Genomic DNA, 18,392 nt, shown 5'->3' on the forward strand with positions numbered 1-18,392 from the left:
CTTCATCTTTTGTAACTGGCAGTTAGTAGGTGGCATTTGGTCATCAGGACACTGATGAAGATTCTAGGGAAACACTTTGATTCTCTAGAGTACCTGCCATTTCATGCACTCAACACACCTATCTTCATTGAAATGAAAAGTGAGCAAAAATGGGAAAGGTCAGAATGAAATAAATAGAATAAGTAATTTTTCAAGCATATGTTGAATTTTTATTTTTATAACTATTTTTTGGACTCCACCACTATATGATGCTGAAGTAGAAATTAATGTCTTATTGTTCTTCAATGTAATGCACAAGCACTGAGTTTTGGTTGGTTATAGCTGGAAAACTTTTGTGATACGCTATGCCACAGCTTTAAATTCATACTACATCCTTAAGCATCACTTCAAAGAGACAGATAGTGCCCATGATTTCTAGGAAGTAGCTACAAGACCTGTAAAGGGCAAGCTGTGAATTTTTGTAACAGTGTAAAACAAAATTGCTGCAGGGAGTTCATTTGGCTGAGATGAACATCAACAACCTGCCTTAAAAGAAAGCAACTGCAAGCAAGACAGCTTCTAAGCGTCAGAACATCTCCTTCAGATTGCTAAGGACAAGGCTGATGAAGAATTCAACTCTGTAAAGGGGCAGAGTGAAAGAAGTAAGACTTTGGGATCAAAGTCTTGTAAGATGGACATCTAACAGCTGAATCAGCAGAGATTACAAGGTGTCTCAGATCCTCTTCCATGTGGAACAACAGCTTTAAGAAAATCTACAGCAAATCCATGCAAACAGAAGAGACAATTATTTCCTTTGGGAATTAGAAACAAACAAAACCCAACAAAACCAAACAAAAAGTTAAGAAACATACCTTGACTTCCAAATAAAATTTCTTACCTACCAGTGATCTCCAGTTTGGTCAACACAGCTGTTGTCAAGTTTCTGCAGCAACCATTAGCACCAATTAATAGCACTGATTAGTGCAGCCGGATTTCTTCAAATGCACAGCTGGCGTGACATTTCAGGGAGTTGTAATTTTAGAGAAATTTGCAGGTAATTATTCATAAAGAATTCATGACAAATGCTGAATTTCTACTGAAACTAGAAATATTTTGTTTCATAAATACTAGTTTCATTGTGGTAAGTACTTTAAAATGCAAACAGTGTTGATATACTGTGTTCCTATGTTAAAGCAGGAACACAGTCTCTTTTAAGGCTGTTACAAGCTACACCATTTTAACTGAATCAATAGGTCTACCTGCACTATATAGTCCTGTCCCTTTACATTTAAAATTGCCAGAGCCTATGTAGATTTTCTTTCTATACAGTACAGTCATATCTGCATCTAAGTGTTTTATGTGCTCAAGAAACTGCTTCTATTTCTCTTAGCTCCCCAAAATGATACTCAATTGCCTCACTGCAGACTGTACATTTCTTACCAAATACTTTTGCACTGTCTGAGCTCCAAACCAACTCAGTGTAAGCAAGCTCCCTCCAAAAGGTGCACAGCTTTGCTTGCGTAAGAGTCTAGCCACACCTGCCTCCAAACTATTGCAGCCACAGGTCACCACGAGGGCCTGACTGTAGAATCAGCCTCTCAATTTGTATTCTGTGCATAGCAATTGTATTTTGGGGCAAATGCAAGACTCTCACTAACTTTTATGTGGTAACCAGGCAAACCAATAGGCTCTTGATTATGTACCTAGAGCTACATTAATAACATCTTATCCTAAAGTATTTTTAGTGTCTCTTCAGTTGATGAATAAAAAAAAGTATGCAATAACATTGCAAAAGTTCTAAGAAATCTGTACTATACTATGTACCAAGTATTTCTTGACAAAAGCTGTTATTTATAGAACATCTTTGACCACAAGAACTGTCATAACTGCAGAAAGCTTTTCTCCAGTGTAATTTTATTAGGGATTCCTGCCATCATATCAACATACAAAACAATCAGGATGCTGACATATAGAAATGTGAAATTCACCGTACAAAGATAAGGCTCAAGTTACAGGTATATTTTCCCCTTACACTCCATGAAATAAAACCATTTTTAATTCTTCCCAGAGTTGTGTTTATAAATGGTAGACAAATCACAAAATAGATTTCAAGTACATAACATTTTACAATATAAACCAAGCACAGACAGAAATACACAATACTGTACCTATAGATGCTGCATTATCCAAGTCTGTCATCCCTACTAACAAAATACGATACTGCTACTTTCTCTGAATATACCCAACCATACCCTGCTGTGCGTATGACATGGTCGTGGCCTTTAAGTTACAAGAATCTCATGACTTTCATTTAAATTATGTTGATAGACCAAAGAATATCAGGAAGGAGGGGAAGAATTTTAAAAGGCCAAGCCTGAATGCACATGGTTAGTAAATGTAAGGATATGTGCACACACACTTGCATTTAATCCTACATAAAACTTCACTGCACTGCAGATTATGTTTTCATGCAACTGAGCTATTTTCTGATAGAGTTAAATCAAGCATTACAATACTCCTACTTCTGGAGTATTCAGGGACAAGACTATAGGATCTAACTTTTTTTTTTCTAAGTTGTTATCAGACTTTATAGGAGCCTGTATGGAACCATGTCTCCACAGTGCAGCAGGATGTCAGCTCTCACAGCCTTTACTACTCAAAACACCTTTTGTGATGCCTTTGTTTAGAAAAAATGCAAGTGAATTATTTCCTGTGAAGACCAAATATCTGGTTAGTTCACTCACCATTTCTATTAGGCTGAATGATTATTACATCATGGGAAAGGATCATTTAGCTGCAAGTAGCACAGGAAGAAATACATATCAAATAATTAATCAATAATGATTCTGCTGGGGAACAGATTGGCAAGGACAAGGACATGAGAAAAAAAGCAGTTATTTAATTTATCCTTTGTTGGTGGGGAAATGAACAGCAATCCAAAAGTTTTTCGACTGAGAAAAGGAACTCCCAAGCCCTATAACTGTTCTGTTGTTTAAAAACTGGAGAAGATTAGAAGGGAAGAGAAATCCTCTAAGCAAATCTAGATACTTGCAAAGTCTTACATGAGAAAATCAAGCAAAACCAATTCGCTGATATTGAAACTAAAGGAATTTATTCAGTAGGAATTAGACATCTGGTTATAATGTGTTAAATGTGTTAAATCTAATAAACTAGCCTCAAATACGTCTCCAATTCATAAATATCTAAGCTGGAGTAAGACTTTGAAGCCAAAATCAGAGCTCCCTAGTTTAAACAGGAAACAAATCTGCACTAAGATGGGGAAGGGAGAGGAATAAAAACTTTCTAGTTTTAAATACAACCTCTGTGATATATTTGAGGGCCTTCAAATGTTCTCAGCATTGACAGGATTTTTACTTAAGTATATTCTCTAAGCTACATTGGAATACCTTTAGATATACAAATCCATGTTACACAAAACAGCATTAGATCTTTTAACTGGGCTAATAGTAACAAGGGTAAGTAGGATGTTATATGTGAAAGGAAGCATATTAGTATACACAAAATTTGTCTTAGATATTAGTAATAACGGGTATCAAGGATGAAGAAGCATCTCAAAGTGTTTAAGCCTTTAACTGTGAGCCAATAGAATACTTTATGTCAACTGTACAGCCTAATGTTTTGCTTTTAAAAAGGAATATGAAAAATTTATTCCTTTTCCTCCTTTCCCCATTCTTTATAATTCTCAAAAGTAAGTCTCTCACCTACTGATTTAGTTTTGGCTCTTTTTTTTCTTTTTTTTCCCTACTTACTATTATTGTCTTCCATGTTATGTACAATAATCTACATTTAGACTGAAAACTCTATATCCTTCTAAATGTACTTGGACTATCTTGTAATGACTTTCTACAGCACTGATAAAGTGGAACACAACCTAACAGATAAGAGGAAGGATCATTTCAGTTCTGCTCACTTTCGCAAGCTTTACAGCAGTGCCTTTCAGAACTTCTCCTGTGTACTTGCTGTCTTTCACCTCCCCCAGGCAGCCTCTACTGAACTTGAGTGAACTTTCTATGTGTTTCCCAAACAGTCCCTCTGTATAGAGCTACATTAAACTCAGTCATTCTCCAGCCAATAGTTTAAAACCAAATAATTGCTAAAGCACTAAAAACACCCTACATGCCCTTGTGTATTATTCTTACCAATGGGTACATTTAAATAACATCATAAGTTGTCTTTTGCTAAAAATTTACCAAAGTATTTTAAACACATAAAAATGTAAAAAACAAACAAACAGAAAAACAAACAAAAACCAAAACCCAGCACAAACATTGCTTGTATAGGCATTGGTTAGAAGAGATTGTTGCACTAAGGAGTATATTCAAAAAGATTTTCTTTCAGTATCATCAGTTTTAGTGTCATGGATTGAAAGGTTAAAGACAATCAAACTTATTGTGACTCTCTCTTATATAATGTAATAGATAAGCAGGAATTCTGAAATGTAATTAAAATAAAGCTTCTTTTTGGTTATTGAAAGGTGATTGTATAAGCCTGTAATGAAAATGGTAATTTAAATATGTAAAGGGAATTTCAGAACGCGAAGAGTCTGTAATGAACTGTATTTGAAGATAGCTATCAACTGATGGGTCCAGGGGCATTATGGAAAGCTGGCACTAACTGAAATTTTGAATATAGCCCTTAGTTATATCATATTTATGCAAAATTTAAAAGCTGCCCAGTATATCACGCATGAAGTTTATTTTGCAAGCCACCCACTGCCTAAGGGGGCAGTAATATTCAATATGAAACTGCTGAAACTCCGGCGTCTGACGGATTTCATGGAGGAAAGAGATTTGAAGGTCCGACTCCAAGAGAACAAGAAAAAGAGGGAACACAAACAATAACAGTCCAAGGCCTACAAGAAAAAGTCTGGAGAAACTCTTCACAAAAGCATTCACCTCTATGTTGCCCATTAGAAAGTCATAGCTCCACCTAAGCGCTCTCCGAGCTTCTTTCAGTTCTTCCTCCTCTGCAATTAAAAATGCATTTTCATCCACTTCAAGTTCCTCAAATGAATCTGTATCATCTTTCTCATTTTCTGCTCTCAGACAGGTATCAAAAAGCATGTCAATCTCATGATCAACAGGGGTGGGCAGTAAGCTGGCGCTAGGATTGTATACCAGTTCTGAGATGGTTAACGGTTCCTCTTTCATCCTCTCTTCCTGTTCAGTGTCAAGACCAACATTCTCCTCAGTATCCTTAATTGGGGAGCTTGAAGTCACAGGTACTGAAGTCTCATCTTCCTCTGGCAGTTGGATACCTGAAAAAAATGAGATTAAAACAATGATCCTAATTTCTGGTGCTCTGGTGGCAAAACTCTGCTTTCCAATAATATCTAACAGACGTTTGAAAAGAAGATTCTGCAATAATTTTGCATGTTGAAATCAGTTCATACGCAATTAGCAAAAATTGAAAAAGCTCTTTATGAGGGCATCTTTACAACACTGCAGTACAACAGATCTGCTTAACATTGTCTGATGCAGCTACTGCTATTAATGGCATAGAGCAAAGCAGAAAACAGAACAATTTATTTCTGCTGGCAATCTGACTTCTGCTATGAATGGATGCCTACTACATGTGTGAATTGGTGCTATTTGGTGAATAATAACAACCACCACAACCTACGTTTATTTCTTTGAGAAGAATGAGTGTGATAGATAATAGTTGAGGTTGAGAGCTTTTAATAGGACATGACATTAAAAATAGGCACTAGATTATCATGATAAATTCATTTTAACAGTAGAGAGGACAAAAGGAAGGAAGGTTAACACACGATATGAGGATTAGGTATCATTGAAATAGCATGAAAATGCTTCACCTGTTAAATAAGCTCCTTATGACTCAATTTTTTTTTTCCAGTCATCTAATTCTTCATACTCAGTAGTCTCTTTTCTCTCTCCTCTTTAAATTTTTCTCTCCCCTTTATAGACCAGTCTTTCTTATGACCCCACTCTCTGTCCAAGCTCTTTCCTCTCAAAGCTTACTGTCATTTTTCCAGCCCACTACTAACAGCAATAAGTCTGAAAAAAAGTCTAGCTGTTTACAGCTACATCAACACTGCAGTGACTGCTGTTAGTTGTCAGTTGCAGGAGTGGAACAGAGGAGAGATGGGCACAGACCTTCCTTACAAAGTGGTATTAAGACACTCTCTCATGGAAATTTCTCCTTTTACATCTTCAAAATGACCCAGACAGACATCTCCCCCTGTAAATTGTTATCTTTTCCTGCTCTCCAGACCTCATTGGTCACACCTCCAGGTGAGGATGTACATTTTGGCCAAATGACCAAAAAGACCATTTCTGCTTCCTCTCATTTCATTGCCAAGCAAGGCAGCTTGTAAAGCTAACCCAGGAAAATAAGGGGGTTTCTTATTGGGTTAGCTATCTGATGTTTTTTCTGCCTGAAGTGGCTTGTCATATATTCCCATGAAGGCAAGGATTATTACTAGGGGTGAAGAGAGAGAGCAGGAGAGCACCTTTTCCCAGCAGATGTGCAGAGATGAAATGAAACCTTGTCCTCAATAAAGAAAATTCAGGTTTCTCCTCATTAGTGTAATTTGATTGCCTAGCTAATAATTCCTTGCCTCAACTACTGTGTCCTCTCACAGTCAATTTAGAAACTCATCACACTTCAGCATGAAAAATGTTTCCTGCCAGAACTTAATGGTTACTTGAGTCTTTACACTAACAAATACACTTGCCACAGTCAACAAGAAGAGGACACAAACTGACTGAAACTAGACACAACAGCATATGAACACGAAGAACTGAGAACAGATTTGGGGTATCTTTCTCCTAAGCATACTTTAGCAGCAGGTAATGCTGGATCATCAAACCATACTGAGTCCCTTGAGAGTGCACTTCTGATACCTTAAAATACAGAGGCCGAAACTTTTAAAGTCTGGAGCCCAAATACACCTATCTTTAGACAGAAAAATACTGCAGTTGGATTTTCAAATGTGCTTTTCACTTAATAGGAGTAAAAATGGTTTAAAGAACCTAATATTATTCTACCAAATTTGAGAATCCTGGCCATAGGCCTCTCTATATTTGCTTAGGTGCAAGGTCAGTAATACATCTTCATCATGTTTCTCATCATAGATAGGACAGCTGCAGCTACCGCAAAGAAAGGTCACCCCGATTTTTGATTCTTCAGCTTTCTCTTCTTCCCCAGAGTAAATTCCAGCATGCATATAATACACAGTGAACATGAACAAGATCATATTAACTTTCATTAAAACTATATTTTTCTCAAATAACTGGCAAACTTCTGACTTTGAGATTAATCTGCTGATAGAAGGCAGGAGAGGAACTTTTCAGATCAGTGTTTCTTGAAGGGGCTGTATTAAAATTAAAATGTGTTGCAATTCTGAAGTAGACATCAAATTTACATTCCACTACTTAATTTCAACTGGCAACAAGAATTTTCAACTCTTTATGTGTTGTGAAGACATATTAAAATCAAAGTAACTGCATTTTACATCAGCCATTACAAGTGTCAATAAATTATATATAAACATTTGAAAATTTAAAGTGGGCATTAACTGCTGCTGCAAGCTCTTTTCCTATTAAAAAAAAAATGTAAAGCTGTTCTTTTTATTCCTTTATATTCCCCATAACACCACAACATTTCTTAAGTCTAGAAATGAGGAAAGAATTGGCTATTAACCATGGTCAATTAGATTCCACAGCAAAGTTCCAGTCATGTTACAATATACAGACAAGTATGTTGGGCGACTTATATTCTGATGGTGTCAAAAGACACAACTGTAACATCATTATGGCACATATAATTTACAATCCTTATGCAGGCACAAGTATATATTAAAGCACTGAAATTCAAAATCATTCAAGAGTACAATGAATATTCCAGTAATACAAATTTAAGAGAGGAGCAAGTTTTTCAGATTATTTACTTTTTGGATACCCTTCAAGAGAGCCAGCTATCTGAAGTAATAAAAACAAGCTAAAACCCCCAAAAATTCTAAAAGTGTTCCAAAGAAAACAGAGAATATAAAAGCTAAAGCAAACCCAAAGCCAAAACCCCTTTAATTACTCTACAACGCTGTTGCAACTTCTTTACTCCTATTCATACACAACAAGTATTTTGCTACTTCTCTTATAAGGTATCATTTTATATATTTTGTTGGCAAGATTTTGAAAAGTCTACTATTCCTTTAATAATAGTTAGAACTTATATTGTGTTTAGATTTAAAAGAATATGAATTAACTATTAAATTACATTTCAGAAGAACTTCTTCCTTCTATTCTTTATTTTATATTTTTACTGGCAATTTACATTACATAAATCAGAATCTCTTAATATAGATTACAGGAATACCAAATAAGTTAACTCAGTTTTATTTCTGATATTATATTCCCATAGCAAAAATTTGCTATGGTTTTCTGCCAACTGGACAAACTTTACAGCGCTAGAGATCTCATTATGCTAGCCAAAATTCAGTATTTCCCTTCCACCAAATACTGGGATTGCTCCAAAACTCTAACTTGCAAGAGCAGACAGGAACATGAACAGCTGAATAAGACATGAGATTACTCTGTTCATCTGCTGTGAACATGAACGTGCAAGAGGTCTGACATAAAAATTGCCACCTGCTAGTATTTCAAAAGGGGTCAGAATGAGCAGCTGAGGATTAGCAGGATGAAGGGCAGCTCCAGCTCCATCATTCTTAAGAAGGTGCAGTTGCTGGAAATACAGTACCCCAGAAAAATGTATCCTCTGCTTATTAAAAAATTCAGTTCACACATTGTCTGGTGGTCGGATATCCTTGACACAGCTTTACTTACCAGACATGCAAACACAACTACACATCTGTAACAGTTTTGTATAGTGAAGAAAGGAACAAATGTGAATATATGCTTATTTTAAATAGAGAAATGGCAAATAGATACAGCCCAGAAAGAACAGCTCCAGGAACAATTCATACATACACATAAAGAAATAAGGCCAGCCAGGTAGCAATTAGGACAGATCCTTCCTATCCATTTTACTACTTCCTCCAGAAACATTGTGTATTCCTTTGCTTATTTTCAAGTTGACAAAATTTATATGTACTATGAAAAGAATCACCTTTTAGAGGGAAGGAGAAAGTGACTTTCTCACATGAGCAAAGTGCCTAAATGCCGCAAAAAAAAAAAATGTAGGAGAATGAAACAGAATCTAGAATTGCACTAAACTCAAATATTTCCCTGCACAGGATCTATCTCAAAGCAGGATCTCCATCGCAGCCAGACCTCCTGCCCTCAAAAATAGGAGGTAATAGATTTGTACCATACCCACATCCTGTGCCCACAGAAGACACCTGTTCTAGCTTTGCAAAGAGAGTTAATCAATGACAGTTTATAGCAACTCCCTTTTAGGTAGTGACCTGGCTTTCCTGCTGGCCATTACTGTTTGTTTTAGTTTTACGGGAACTTCTAGAAGGGAGCAAAGCTCTGTCCCAGTTGCCAGTTCACATCAGTTGCATATTCTGTGACTCTGTGCTGTTACAACTCACCTCCCAGCTGCGTTGTGTGTTACAACGTTCAACTAATGTCACAGCTAGTACAGCCACTGGAGACGACTGCTCTGCTTTTCACACGCCACAGAGGGCACCCAAAGCAGAGACAGGAGCAGAACAGAGCATGGAATACAGCAGGCATTCTGGGATGTCTGCTTCCAACCTCCCTCTGCCCTGGAAGGAGCTCAACCCAGACTTGTTGACCCCCTTCTAGAACCAGGATTAAGGAGCAAAAGGATCAAATGGAGTAGCAGGGAGAGAGAACTGTGTCTCATGGGAGAAGGAATGAGAAAGCAAGATACATCTGTCAGCAGCTGAGAGAAAGAGCAGGACTGGTGAAGGGACTGCAATGATTTAGTATCTAGCAGCAGACAAAGGAGAGCAAGGCTGAAAAGAGCTGGGCACTGATGTGAAAGCTTAGCACCCAAGCAAAAGGGCAAGTTGGACATTTCAGCATGCCCGCTCAGCTTGGGTGAGCCCTCCTGGCACAAGTCAGCGTTGTTCTGAAGTGGTCACAATCACAGTGGAGTTTTCCCAAGGAGTTATACCCTGTGCCATGAGTTTTGCACAACCTAAGTCCTCTCCTTAGGTGCTGATACACAGTTTTGGTATGCTGAAATACATATTTTATGCATTTGTACCCCAAAGGGAATAACATACTATAAACTCTACAATAAAATCAAGGGGTTTAAGAACCACTGTAGCCAATGCACTAATCTGTTATGATTGGTGTCATATTAAACCAACAAGATGACTTGTACCTATTTGAAGCCAGTATTTAACCTCTCATATGTAAGAATATAAAATAGAAATCAGTATTAACGCTTTTCAAAGTTGCTACTATTTATGAATAAAGGGAATTAGGTGCCTTCTCACAGATGCTTGTTTCCCCTGAGAGATGAATTCAAGAAGCAAAGGCAGCCAGGAGCTACTCAGAGACATATCATTGCAAGAAGCAGCTTCTCATATATCTGCTACACTAAGTGCTTTCTGATTTTCAGATGCCAAAAGAGTGAGAATATTCTAGTCTTTGCCAGGACTTAGTTAATTCTTGCCATTACTTAATTCTTTGAATAAAAACTCATTTCTGAAATGAAGATTCAATACAAAAGCATAGATGCCTTATATATAGGTGCAGTAAAAAACTGAAGTAATTCAAAAGTCATCAGTACCAGAGTATCAAAAGTAAGCAGTACCAGAGAAAGCATGGAAAACCAAATTTTAAAATGGCTTATGAAATTAAGGAAACAGATACATTTATTAACTGAAGGGCCAATTGATCTTTGGCAAAGTGATTTCCTAAAGAAACACCACTTTGTTTTGGTTGCAGTCTGAAGCAATACTGAATACTTTTTATTCCTTGGGTCACACTCCTTTTATGTGTAGTGAAAAAGAGCTGAATCAAACTCTGCCCATGTCCCATCTTCCTCCACCACCCTCAGTACTTTATGAAATTATTCAGTATCTAGAGCAATAAACCAAAGACATTTACAATATGGCAGCCTTGGCAGCAGTAAAATGCTGAGCTGTCTCCACTACTGTATTCAGTTCATATTCAAAATCTGTTACCAGCCTATCTTAGTTTTGTCAGAAATTATCACTGTTTCAAAGCATTTGCCCCCTCCCCAGTCCAAAAAATATGCAAGGCCAAAATTCCAGTCCCTCGTTTGTTACCAATTAACAAATAAATCCCCAATTTTGTCTAAGATAATACAATAAAAGTAAAATTTAAGCTTAATCTCATTCATTCTCCATTTACAACTTTGTTCTTGTCAGTAATTTTTCCTTATTCTCTGCTGTACTTGGTGCAACATTGACATTTAGAGTACAACTACCTTTGCAAGACACTACTATTAACATAAGAAACTAGGGGGAGGGGGTTTAAAAAAGGGGGGTTGAGTAAAATAAATGTAAATTTACCAGCCCTTCTGGCTGTGATCTTGGAGCCATGCCGCAGTAATCGAATGCATACTTCCTTGTTGCAGTGGTTAACCATCCGCAAATGAATGCTTCTCTTGGTTTGGATTTTTACAAGACATTTCACCATTTTGACTATTATTTCCTCTTCTCAAAGTCTTCTAAAGGCTCTGACCTTTTGTATTAAGTTCCACTGAGTTTTGAGAGTCATTCTCACTGAATCAAATGACAGGCTTCTAATAGGGCCAACAAAAATATCCCAGTAGGGAATAGAACCAGAAGTTATTTTTAAACATTTCCAAATGCCTCATAACATACAATACAAACTTTCACAGCATCCATCTCAGTTAGCAGTTGCTAGTGTAACAGCTGAACCACACACTCAAGCATAAAAATATCCAAGGCATCAAAACATGATGCAGTGAAAAAAAGAGTCCAGCATTTACAGTCTGTTTTTCACAGAATAAATGACAGTATCCCCAATATTTTTCTAAACAGCTTCAATTTGACCAACGACGTCAGTTCCCCATCCCTGCCTGGAAATTATTTGTGGAACATGTATAGATACAAAGAAAAATCCTATGCTGTTCTTACAAACCTTAGTCACAAGGCAAACCAATGAGATGAAAATGTTTTCATAAGCCTAGAATGAAAGCCGAGCTGCCTTTCTAAGTCTAGGAAAAATTTCTCTCCTTACATATTTGCTCCAGTTCCCACAAGTGGACAACTACTGGACACATTCACATGCACCAGAAAGAAGAGTTGCTTCAGAAGGCTGGGCACTTCCCTGTTCCTGTCCAGTTGAGGTAAGCAGGTCCTTAAAAAAGCCATGACGCATGTATGCTGGCTGGTGATAACTTGCTCCAGCTGGAAGCTGGAAGACAACCACATCACACTGTCCTAGCGGGAAAGAAGTTCTTCTGGGTACACCAAAACCACAGAGAGAAGATAAAAGAGTCTTCTGGTGGGAAGGTAGTCTCTCACTTCCCAGAATATTCACTTGTAATGCTTACAACATCTTTGTAAATGGATACAGATAGCACAAACATACATATTCTTCATGAGTCTTCCTTACCTGATGTCCTTGTTCCCTCTGCATGAAAAAAATCAATGACATGCATGCAAATATGGGGGGGGAAAGGGGTAGGAAAGGGGTTCCTGCAAATATATATTTTACACCAAGCAATTTCTCCCGTGGAAGACACCTGCTTCAATTGAGCTCCTAGAAAACGTCCTTATGGTGGTTCCTTTCCTCTCCTAGCCTGCATAGTACAAATACTCAGACGTGGTCCTGTTTACTCCTGAAGAGCAAACATTTCTCTCTTCCTTTCCTTCTCTGCATGCACTTTCATGTGGGTGTGAGCAAATCAAGTGCGCCTTCACTTTCTATGTCCATTTTATCACCACTTCAAAAGTAAGATTTTGTCCGCTTTTCTCATCTTTATTCTCATAACTATTGTAGCAACTAAAATAGAATCACTAAAAAGGGTTGAGTACCCAGCTACAAAAACTGGAAAGCATAAATTCTTACAGAAGTCTAACCACCAATGTGTTCAATACACATAGAAAAGCCTAAACAAGGACACAAGTGTCACCTGGACAAGGCTGTGAAATATTTCCAACATCTGAAACATTTCCAAATGCTTCATAATGTACCTTACAAACCTTCACAGCACCCATCTCAGCTAGCAGTGGTTAGCATAAAAAGGCCAGAATGAGCTACTGCATATCCATATTGATGAATAAATATGTATCATTTACGTTTCATGTGACCATGCTCATGCAAAAAAAAAATGACTGTGTGATTTCAAGTCACTTTCCATAAACCATGTATATGCAACTAAGAGAGATTTACGTTGAAATCTTACAACTAAATCAACAATTCCCTGACTCTACTATCTGTCAGCAAGAGTGCCTACAAGAAAAAAAAACCAAACCAAACCAAAAACAAACAAACAAACAAAAAAAAAGTTGTTCTTATAAAAGCTCCATATGCCTCTCCTCTACAATCAAAGCTTACGGAGCTCAGAACTCACACACAAACAACTAGACTGATGGTAGCATGTTCTCATTCCCATAACTGAATCATTAAGGTTGCAAAAGATTTTTAAGATCATCAAGTCTAAACCTTAACCCAGCATTGCCTTGTCAATTAAACCATATCCCAAAATGCCACATTCACACACCTTTTGAACACGTCAAGGGTGTTGATTCAACCATGTCTCTGGACAGTCCATTCTAATGCCTGATCACCTTTATGGTGAAGAAATTTTTTATATCCAAACTAAACCGCCCCCAGTGGAACAGGAAGCTGCTTCCTCTTGGCCTATCATTTGTTACTTGGGAGAATAGATGACTCCACCTGGCTACAGCCACCTTTCAGGTAGTTGTGGAGAGAGATAAGGTCTCCCCTCAGCCTCATTTTCTCCCAGTAAATGACTCCAGCTCCCTCAGCCACTCCTCAGAGGACTTCTGCTCCAGACCCTTCCCCAGCTCTGTTGCCCTTCCCTGGACACACTCCAGCACTTCAACGCCTTTCTTGCAGTCAAGGGCCCAGAACCAAACACAGGATTTGACACACAGGCTGACTAGTGCCGAGCACAGGGGGTCCTTTCCACGGTCCTTGCTCCATGCATAGTTGAACACATTATGTTTCTTTAGTACTGCTATAGGGATTCTGTGGCTGCATTCTTTTACCATCTAATTTGGGTGAGACAGCTTTCCGCCAGTCCTGATCACTGCAATTATTTTGCAGGTGGTAGTTCATTATCTCTGGATCTTTTAGCACTAGATGCTATCAGGGCTTTGCATATTTGAGCAGACTGTATTGTATTTTTTAAAAAAGGCAAAACCATACCTCTTGAGCCACAGGATACTGAAGGGGTTTCAACAAAGTGATGAAAACTTCTTTTAAGTCACATGATACTTTTGCAGTCAGATTTCATGCATGAATTATTTGGCTAATAACACTGACTTTTGCCTTTGGAACAACAAAAGTGAAAGTATACTTCAGTGGGCCCAGTCATATAGAGAGACACCAATGCTGTTTCATATGTGTAGCAGACTAAAAGCAGTCTCTCAGTGCAGTTGTGTCAGTCTCAGGGCTAGATGTCTCTCCCCTCCCCACCTCCTGCTCACGCCCTTACCCTCATACAGGACCTTGCCTGACACTCTGATGAGCTGCTCAAAGGTTGACTCAGGCAGTAGCTGGGCACTGTAAAGTTAAGGGGTTGTTGTTTTCTTTTGTTGTTGTTATTGGGGGGGAGGGGTTAGTTTGAGCTTTTTTGTTGTTGTTGTTTTGAATTTGTTTAAATTTACTTTTTTTTTTAAACTCCTTCTCCCAGTTCACTTTGGGGTGATTAGTGATGGTGCAAGGGAGAAGACGGGAATCCATAGAAGTAGATTAAGTACATGTTGGGGAGAGAGCCAACATCAGTGTTAGAGAGCTGTGAAATCAGTTCAAGCTGCACTTGATATTATAGACAAGTTTGCTGCAGGAAAATATTGTAAAAGGCAAAATACTGTTAACTTAGCAGTTGATGGTATTTCACTACACATAGAAGATTCTACAGGAAACCCAACAGCAAATATTTCTATTAACTCATAGTAGTAACAACAACCTGTCTGACTAAAAGGAAAAAAGATTTTCAGCTTACATATTACAAACATTTAAAACAAGCACTGTCTGTTGAGCCTTTAGCAATAAGCCAGCCACCAGTTTCAAAAAATGGATTTCATTGCTTAGAGTTGTAAGTGAGGTGCAGCAGTCTTACAAGCAGCAAGCTGTTGTTACTCTGCAGTGAGGGCAACTGCCTAGCAGAAACACAGCGGTGTTACTTGGCTGCAAGAAAGTGAATTCTCAGATATAAGTATTTCACAGCAGAGGTAAACAAGTAATTGTTAAAATTAACAGCTGCTACTACTGATTATAACAAGCTATGCACACAAACTAATTCACCCTGTTCTCACTAAATTCAGTGTTAAAACACCAAAGAATGAACAAAACATGCTCATACAACTATTATAAAATGAAATTAGGACATACTCCCATGAAAATGAAGATACTTGCTCAGCTGTTTTCTGTTTCCCAATAAATGACCATAACAAGGAATCAGCAAGGTCACATTTCCCAACTTCTGAAGCACTTAGCTCACTACATCTCAAGCAAGAAGCACTGTCAGGTTTTCTTGGTTGGCTTCCTTTTTTATTAGGAAGAAGGCAATTATCCTCCCTTTAATTCACATCGTTCTTTGTAATGACTGGATCTCAAAAAGAAAGGAGTTAAATGTGATTTTTAAAATACCAATATATAAATAAATACATGGAAAACCTTATTCTACAAAATGCACTCAAACTGCGCTTCCAATAACATCCCTTTTTGTCAATGAGATTAAATTAGAAGAAAATCTTTCCTAGCTGACCTTCAAATAATGTCCTTTTTGTCTATGGAATTAAGTTAGCAGAGAGCTTTTCATAACATTAAAACAGAAAGAAAGAAATGTAAAAGTAAAGGGAAGCAAGATACCTAGCAGTAAACTGCCAGTTTTCACTTGTGAGTAACTGCAGTCACTATTTAGTAAAATGGTGCTATGTTGAGGTTATTTATTTCCTAAGATCCTTTTGCCTAACAATCTAAAAGAAGATTTTTGAAACACAAATCATAACAGAAGTAACCTTCTTCACAATGAATCTCACATAAGGCTTGTGCACAGTTTCTGAGCATGACATGCAGAGACATAATGGTGTACTAAACGACATTACTAGATTTTTTCCTGCATCCCTGAGTCAGTAGCACACCTTATTCCACATATTTTATAACAAATATTGGCAGGAATTGGGTCAGTGACTCACCTTCATCTAGTGGAACATCTTCCTCCTCACAGGGAGAAGGAAGGAGAGGCTGCAGAGGTTCCATATTGATTATGAGTTGCTTGTTTAACAAGGGAGAACTTCGACTCTGGGTAATGCTGGTTCTAAAAAAACGAGGGAAAACAGGGTCAGTTTACTCACAGGGAAACAACTGCAGTCCAATAGGTCTAACTTCAGAATCATTTTGCGTAAATTACACTAGGCCTTGAGCTATCATAACAAGCTTTGCACACTGAACACTGCTTTCAGTCATGTTATGTTGCACCTTCAGCAAATACAAACTTTTCAACATTCAAAGGGTAGGAGAAGTTTTTGCTGGTTTAATTCTTTTACAAAGCCTGACTTCCTTTCTTCTTAGGCAGGATCTCAGTGTGTTGCTCCTCTCCACAGTGCACAGCATACATTAATATTTGGCTTCAAGGAAGGGGAAGGTAGAGAGGATACAAACAATTTTCCTGACTTTGTTCCATTGCTTTTAGAACTGGGTAAAGAATTTGTTATGGTTTGAGCACTGCAGACCAAAGACTAAAGCAGGAACAACTTCATCCCTTCATTTACAGATACAGAATGGTCTCTCTCATTCCCACATATCCCAGACCCTGCCTCTACACCAAGCCTCCAGGTAATCAGGCTGGACATTCTCATGAAAGTTTGATGAATGCTGTTGATCTGCTTCAGTCATGAGGCTTATTAGCCTATTATTACTGAGAATATAAATTATCTCTTTTGAATAACTTATCTAGGACTTACGTATCACAGGCCTGAAGCAAGCGTCCTGCAAAAAATCTGAACCATTATGGTATAAAATATTTACTTTTGACAAAAACAAAGATGAAATGGAAGAGGATTCTACTTCGATTTAAATATAGCTACAGCGCTGAAGTTTCACAACATGCATTTCAAATTTGCACAAAGACTCAACTTAGAATTTGACATAAACAAACTAAACAAAACACCTCCTGCAAGTCAAAAGATGAAACTGTGTGTTGCTAAGAGGTTAGGTAAACTTGGAACACAGATGTCCAACTCTAAGCTACATTACATGTCATTAAATATTCTGTGAGAATAAAGAAGGTTTTCTGCTCAATTTGCTCGATTTCTTGCTCCTTAACATACACTCAAAGATACTTATATCCTCATCTACATTCTCTGAACAGTCTCTGATAACTATTTAGTTTACATTTTGTCTCAGTTTGAGACAATTTGGAGGGGTGGAGACCTCAGACAGAAGTCTTTTCCCTTGGATTCAATACTCCTGTTTTCTTCAGTACAAAGAGAGAGACCAAATACCCCCAGATTTAAGTGAAGACATAACTCTTTACCATGAAGAATGCTACTAAAAATACTGATAAAACTGGGTTAAACCAACCGATGAGGAGAAACTTGCAAGCTCTGACCACCAGACCAAACTGAGATGGCAGTTGGCCTCCCACACATGGAAAAAAACCACATGGCCACAGAACAGAGACAAGTTGGCCACCTCTCCATGTGGTTCACCTCTCCCACACCTGAAACAGCTGGCAAGAACAGTTTGAGAGTCAGCACTGGCAGGAAATGGCAGATTGCTGGGATTAGATAACAGTAGACATTTGCGTGGCACTGCAGTGAGGTTGCGGTGCTCGTACAGGCAGTTGGAGCAGGGCTGCGGTTCCCCCGGGTGACTGGAAGGACCCGTAAGACACTGTTGGATCCAGCAATGAGACCTTGTTGTAATTTCAATGTTTGTTGGTCAAAGTAGTGTCACAGACCTGTTGAAGTGGTGGACAGGTCCAAATCTGTCATGGTGGTGGTAGAAGCCCCAGGCAGGTAAGGGAAGCTCCAAAACTCAAGAGTTAAATATGCTAAGGTTCAGATGGGAACACCTCTGGTACCTCCCCTGAGACAGGGAGGTCTGTCTCTGGCTAATGTAATACTGTGAGTCATGAGATACTTCGGGAGTCTTTGACACCTTCTAAGATGTTCTATCTGTCTCTTAAGTCAGTGCAGCTGAATCCATTATGGCCCATTATGGTTCATCAACAAGAGATAAAGTCCTTCAGGCTGGGTGTGAATGTTCTGGGGAGTTATCACAGCTGAGTCACCTGTGTAA

General features: G+C 38.1%; 1 protein-coding gene across 4 annotated transcripts in view; it reads right to left on the reverse strand.

The window, feature by feature from the left end:
* Positions 1–1,876: 1,876 nt before the first annotated feature.
* The window catches only part of FRMD3 (FERM domain containing 3), a 144,067-nt gene continuing 127,551 nt past the window's right edge, over positions 1,877–18,392 (reverse strand). For all 4 annotated transcript variants that reach the window (XM_027634540.1, XM_027634541.1, XM_027634542.1 and 1 more), the window contains 2 exons: positions 16,286–16,407; positions 1,877–5,257 (listed from right to left, as the gene is read on the reverse strand). In XM_027634540.1, the coding sequence (XP_027490341.1) occupies positions 4,662–5,257; positions 16,286–16,407 (718 nt within the window). In that variant the 3' untranslated portion in view covers positions 1,877–4,661. The remainder of the gene's footprint in view (positions 5,258–16,285; positions 16,408–18,392) is intronic.

Source organism: Corapipo altera, unplaced genomic scaffold (assembly GCF_003945725.1).
Source record: "Corapipo altera isolate COAL_440 unplaced genomic scaffold, ASM394572v1 61411, whole genome shotgun sequence".
Taxonomy (NCBI): domain Eukaryota; kingdom Metazoa; phylum Chordata; class Aves; order Passeriformes; family Pipridae; genus Corapipo; species Corapipo altera.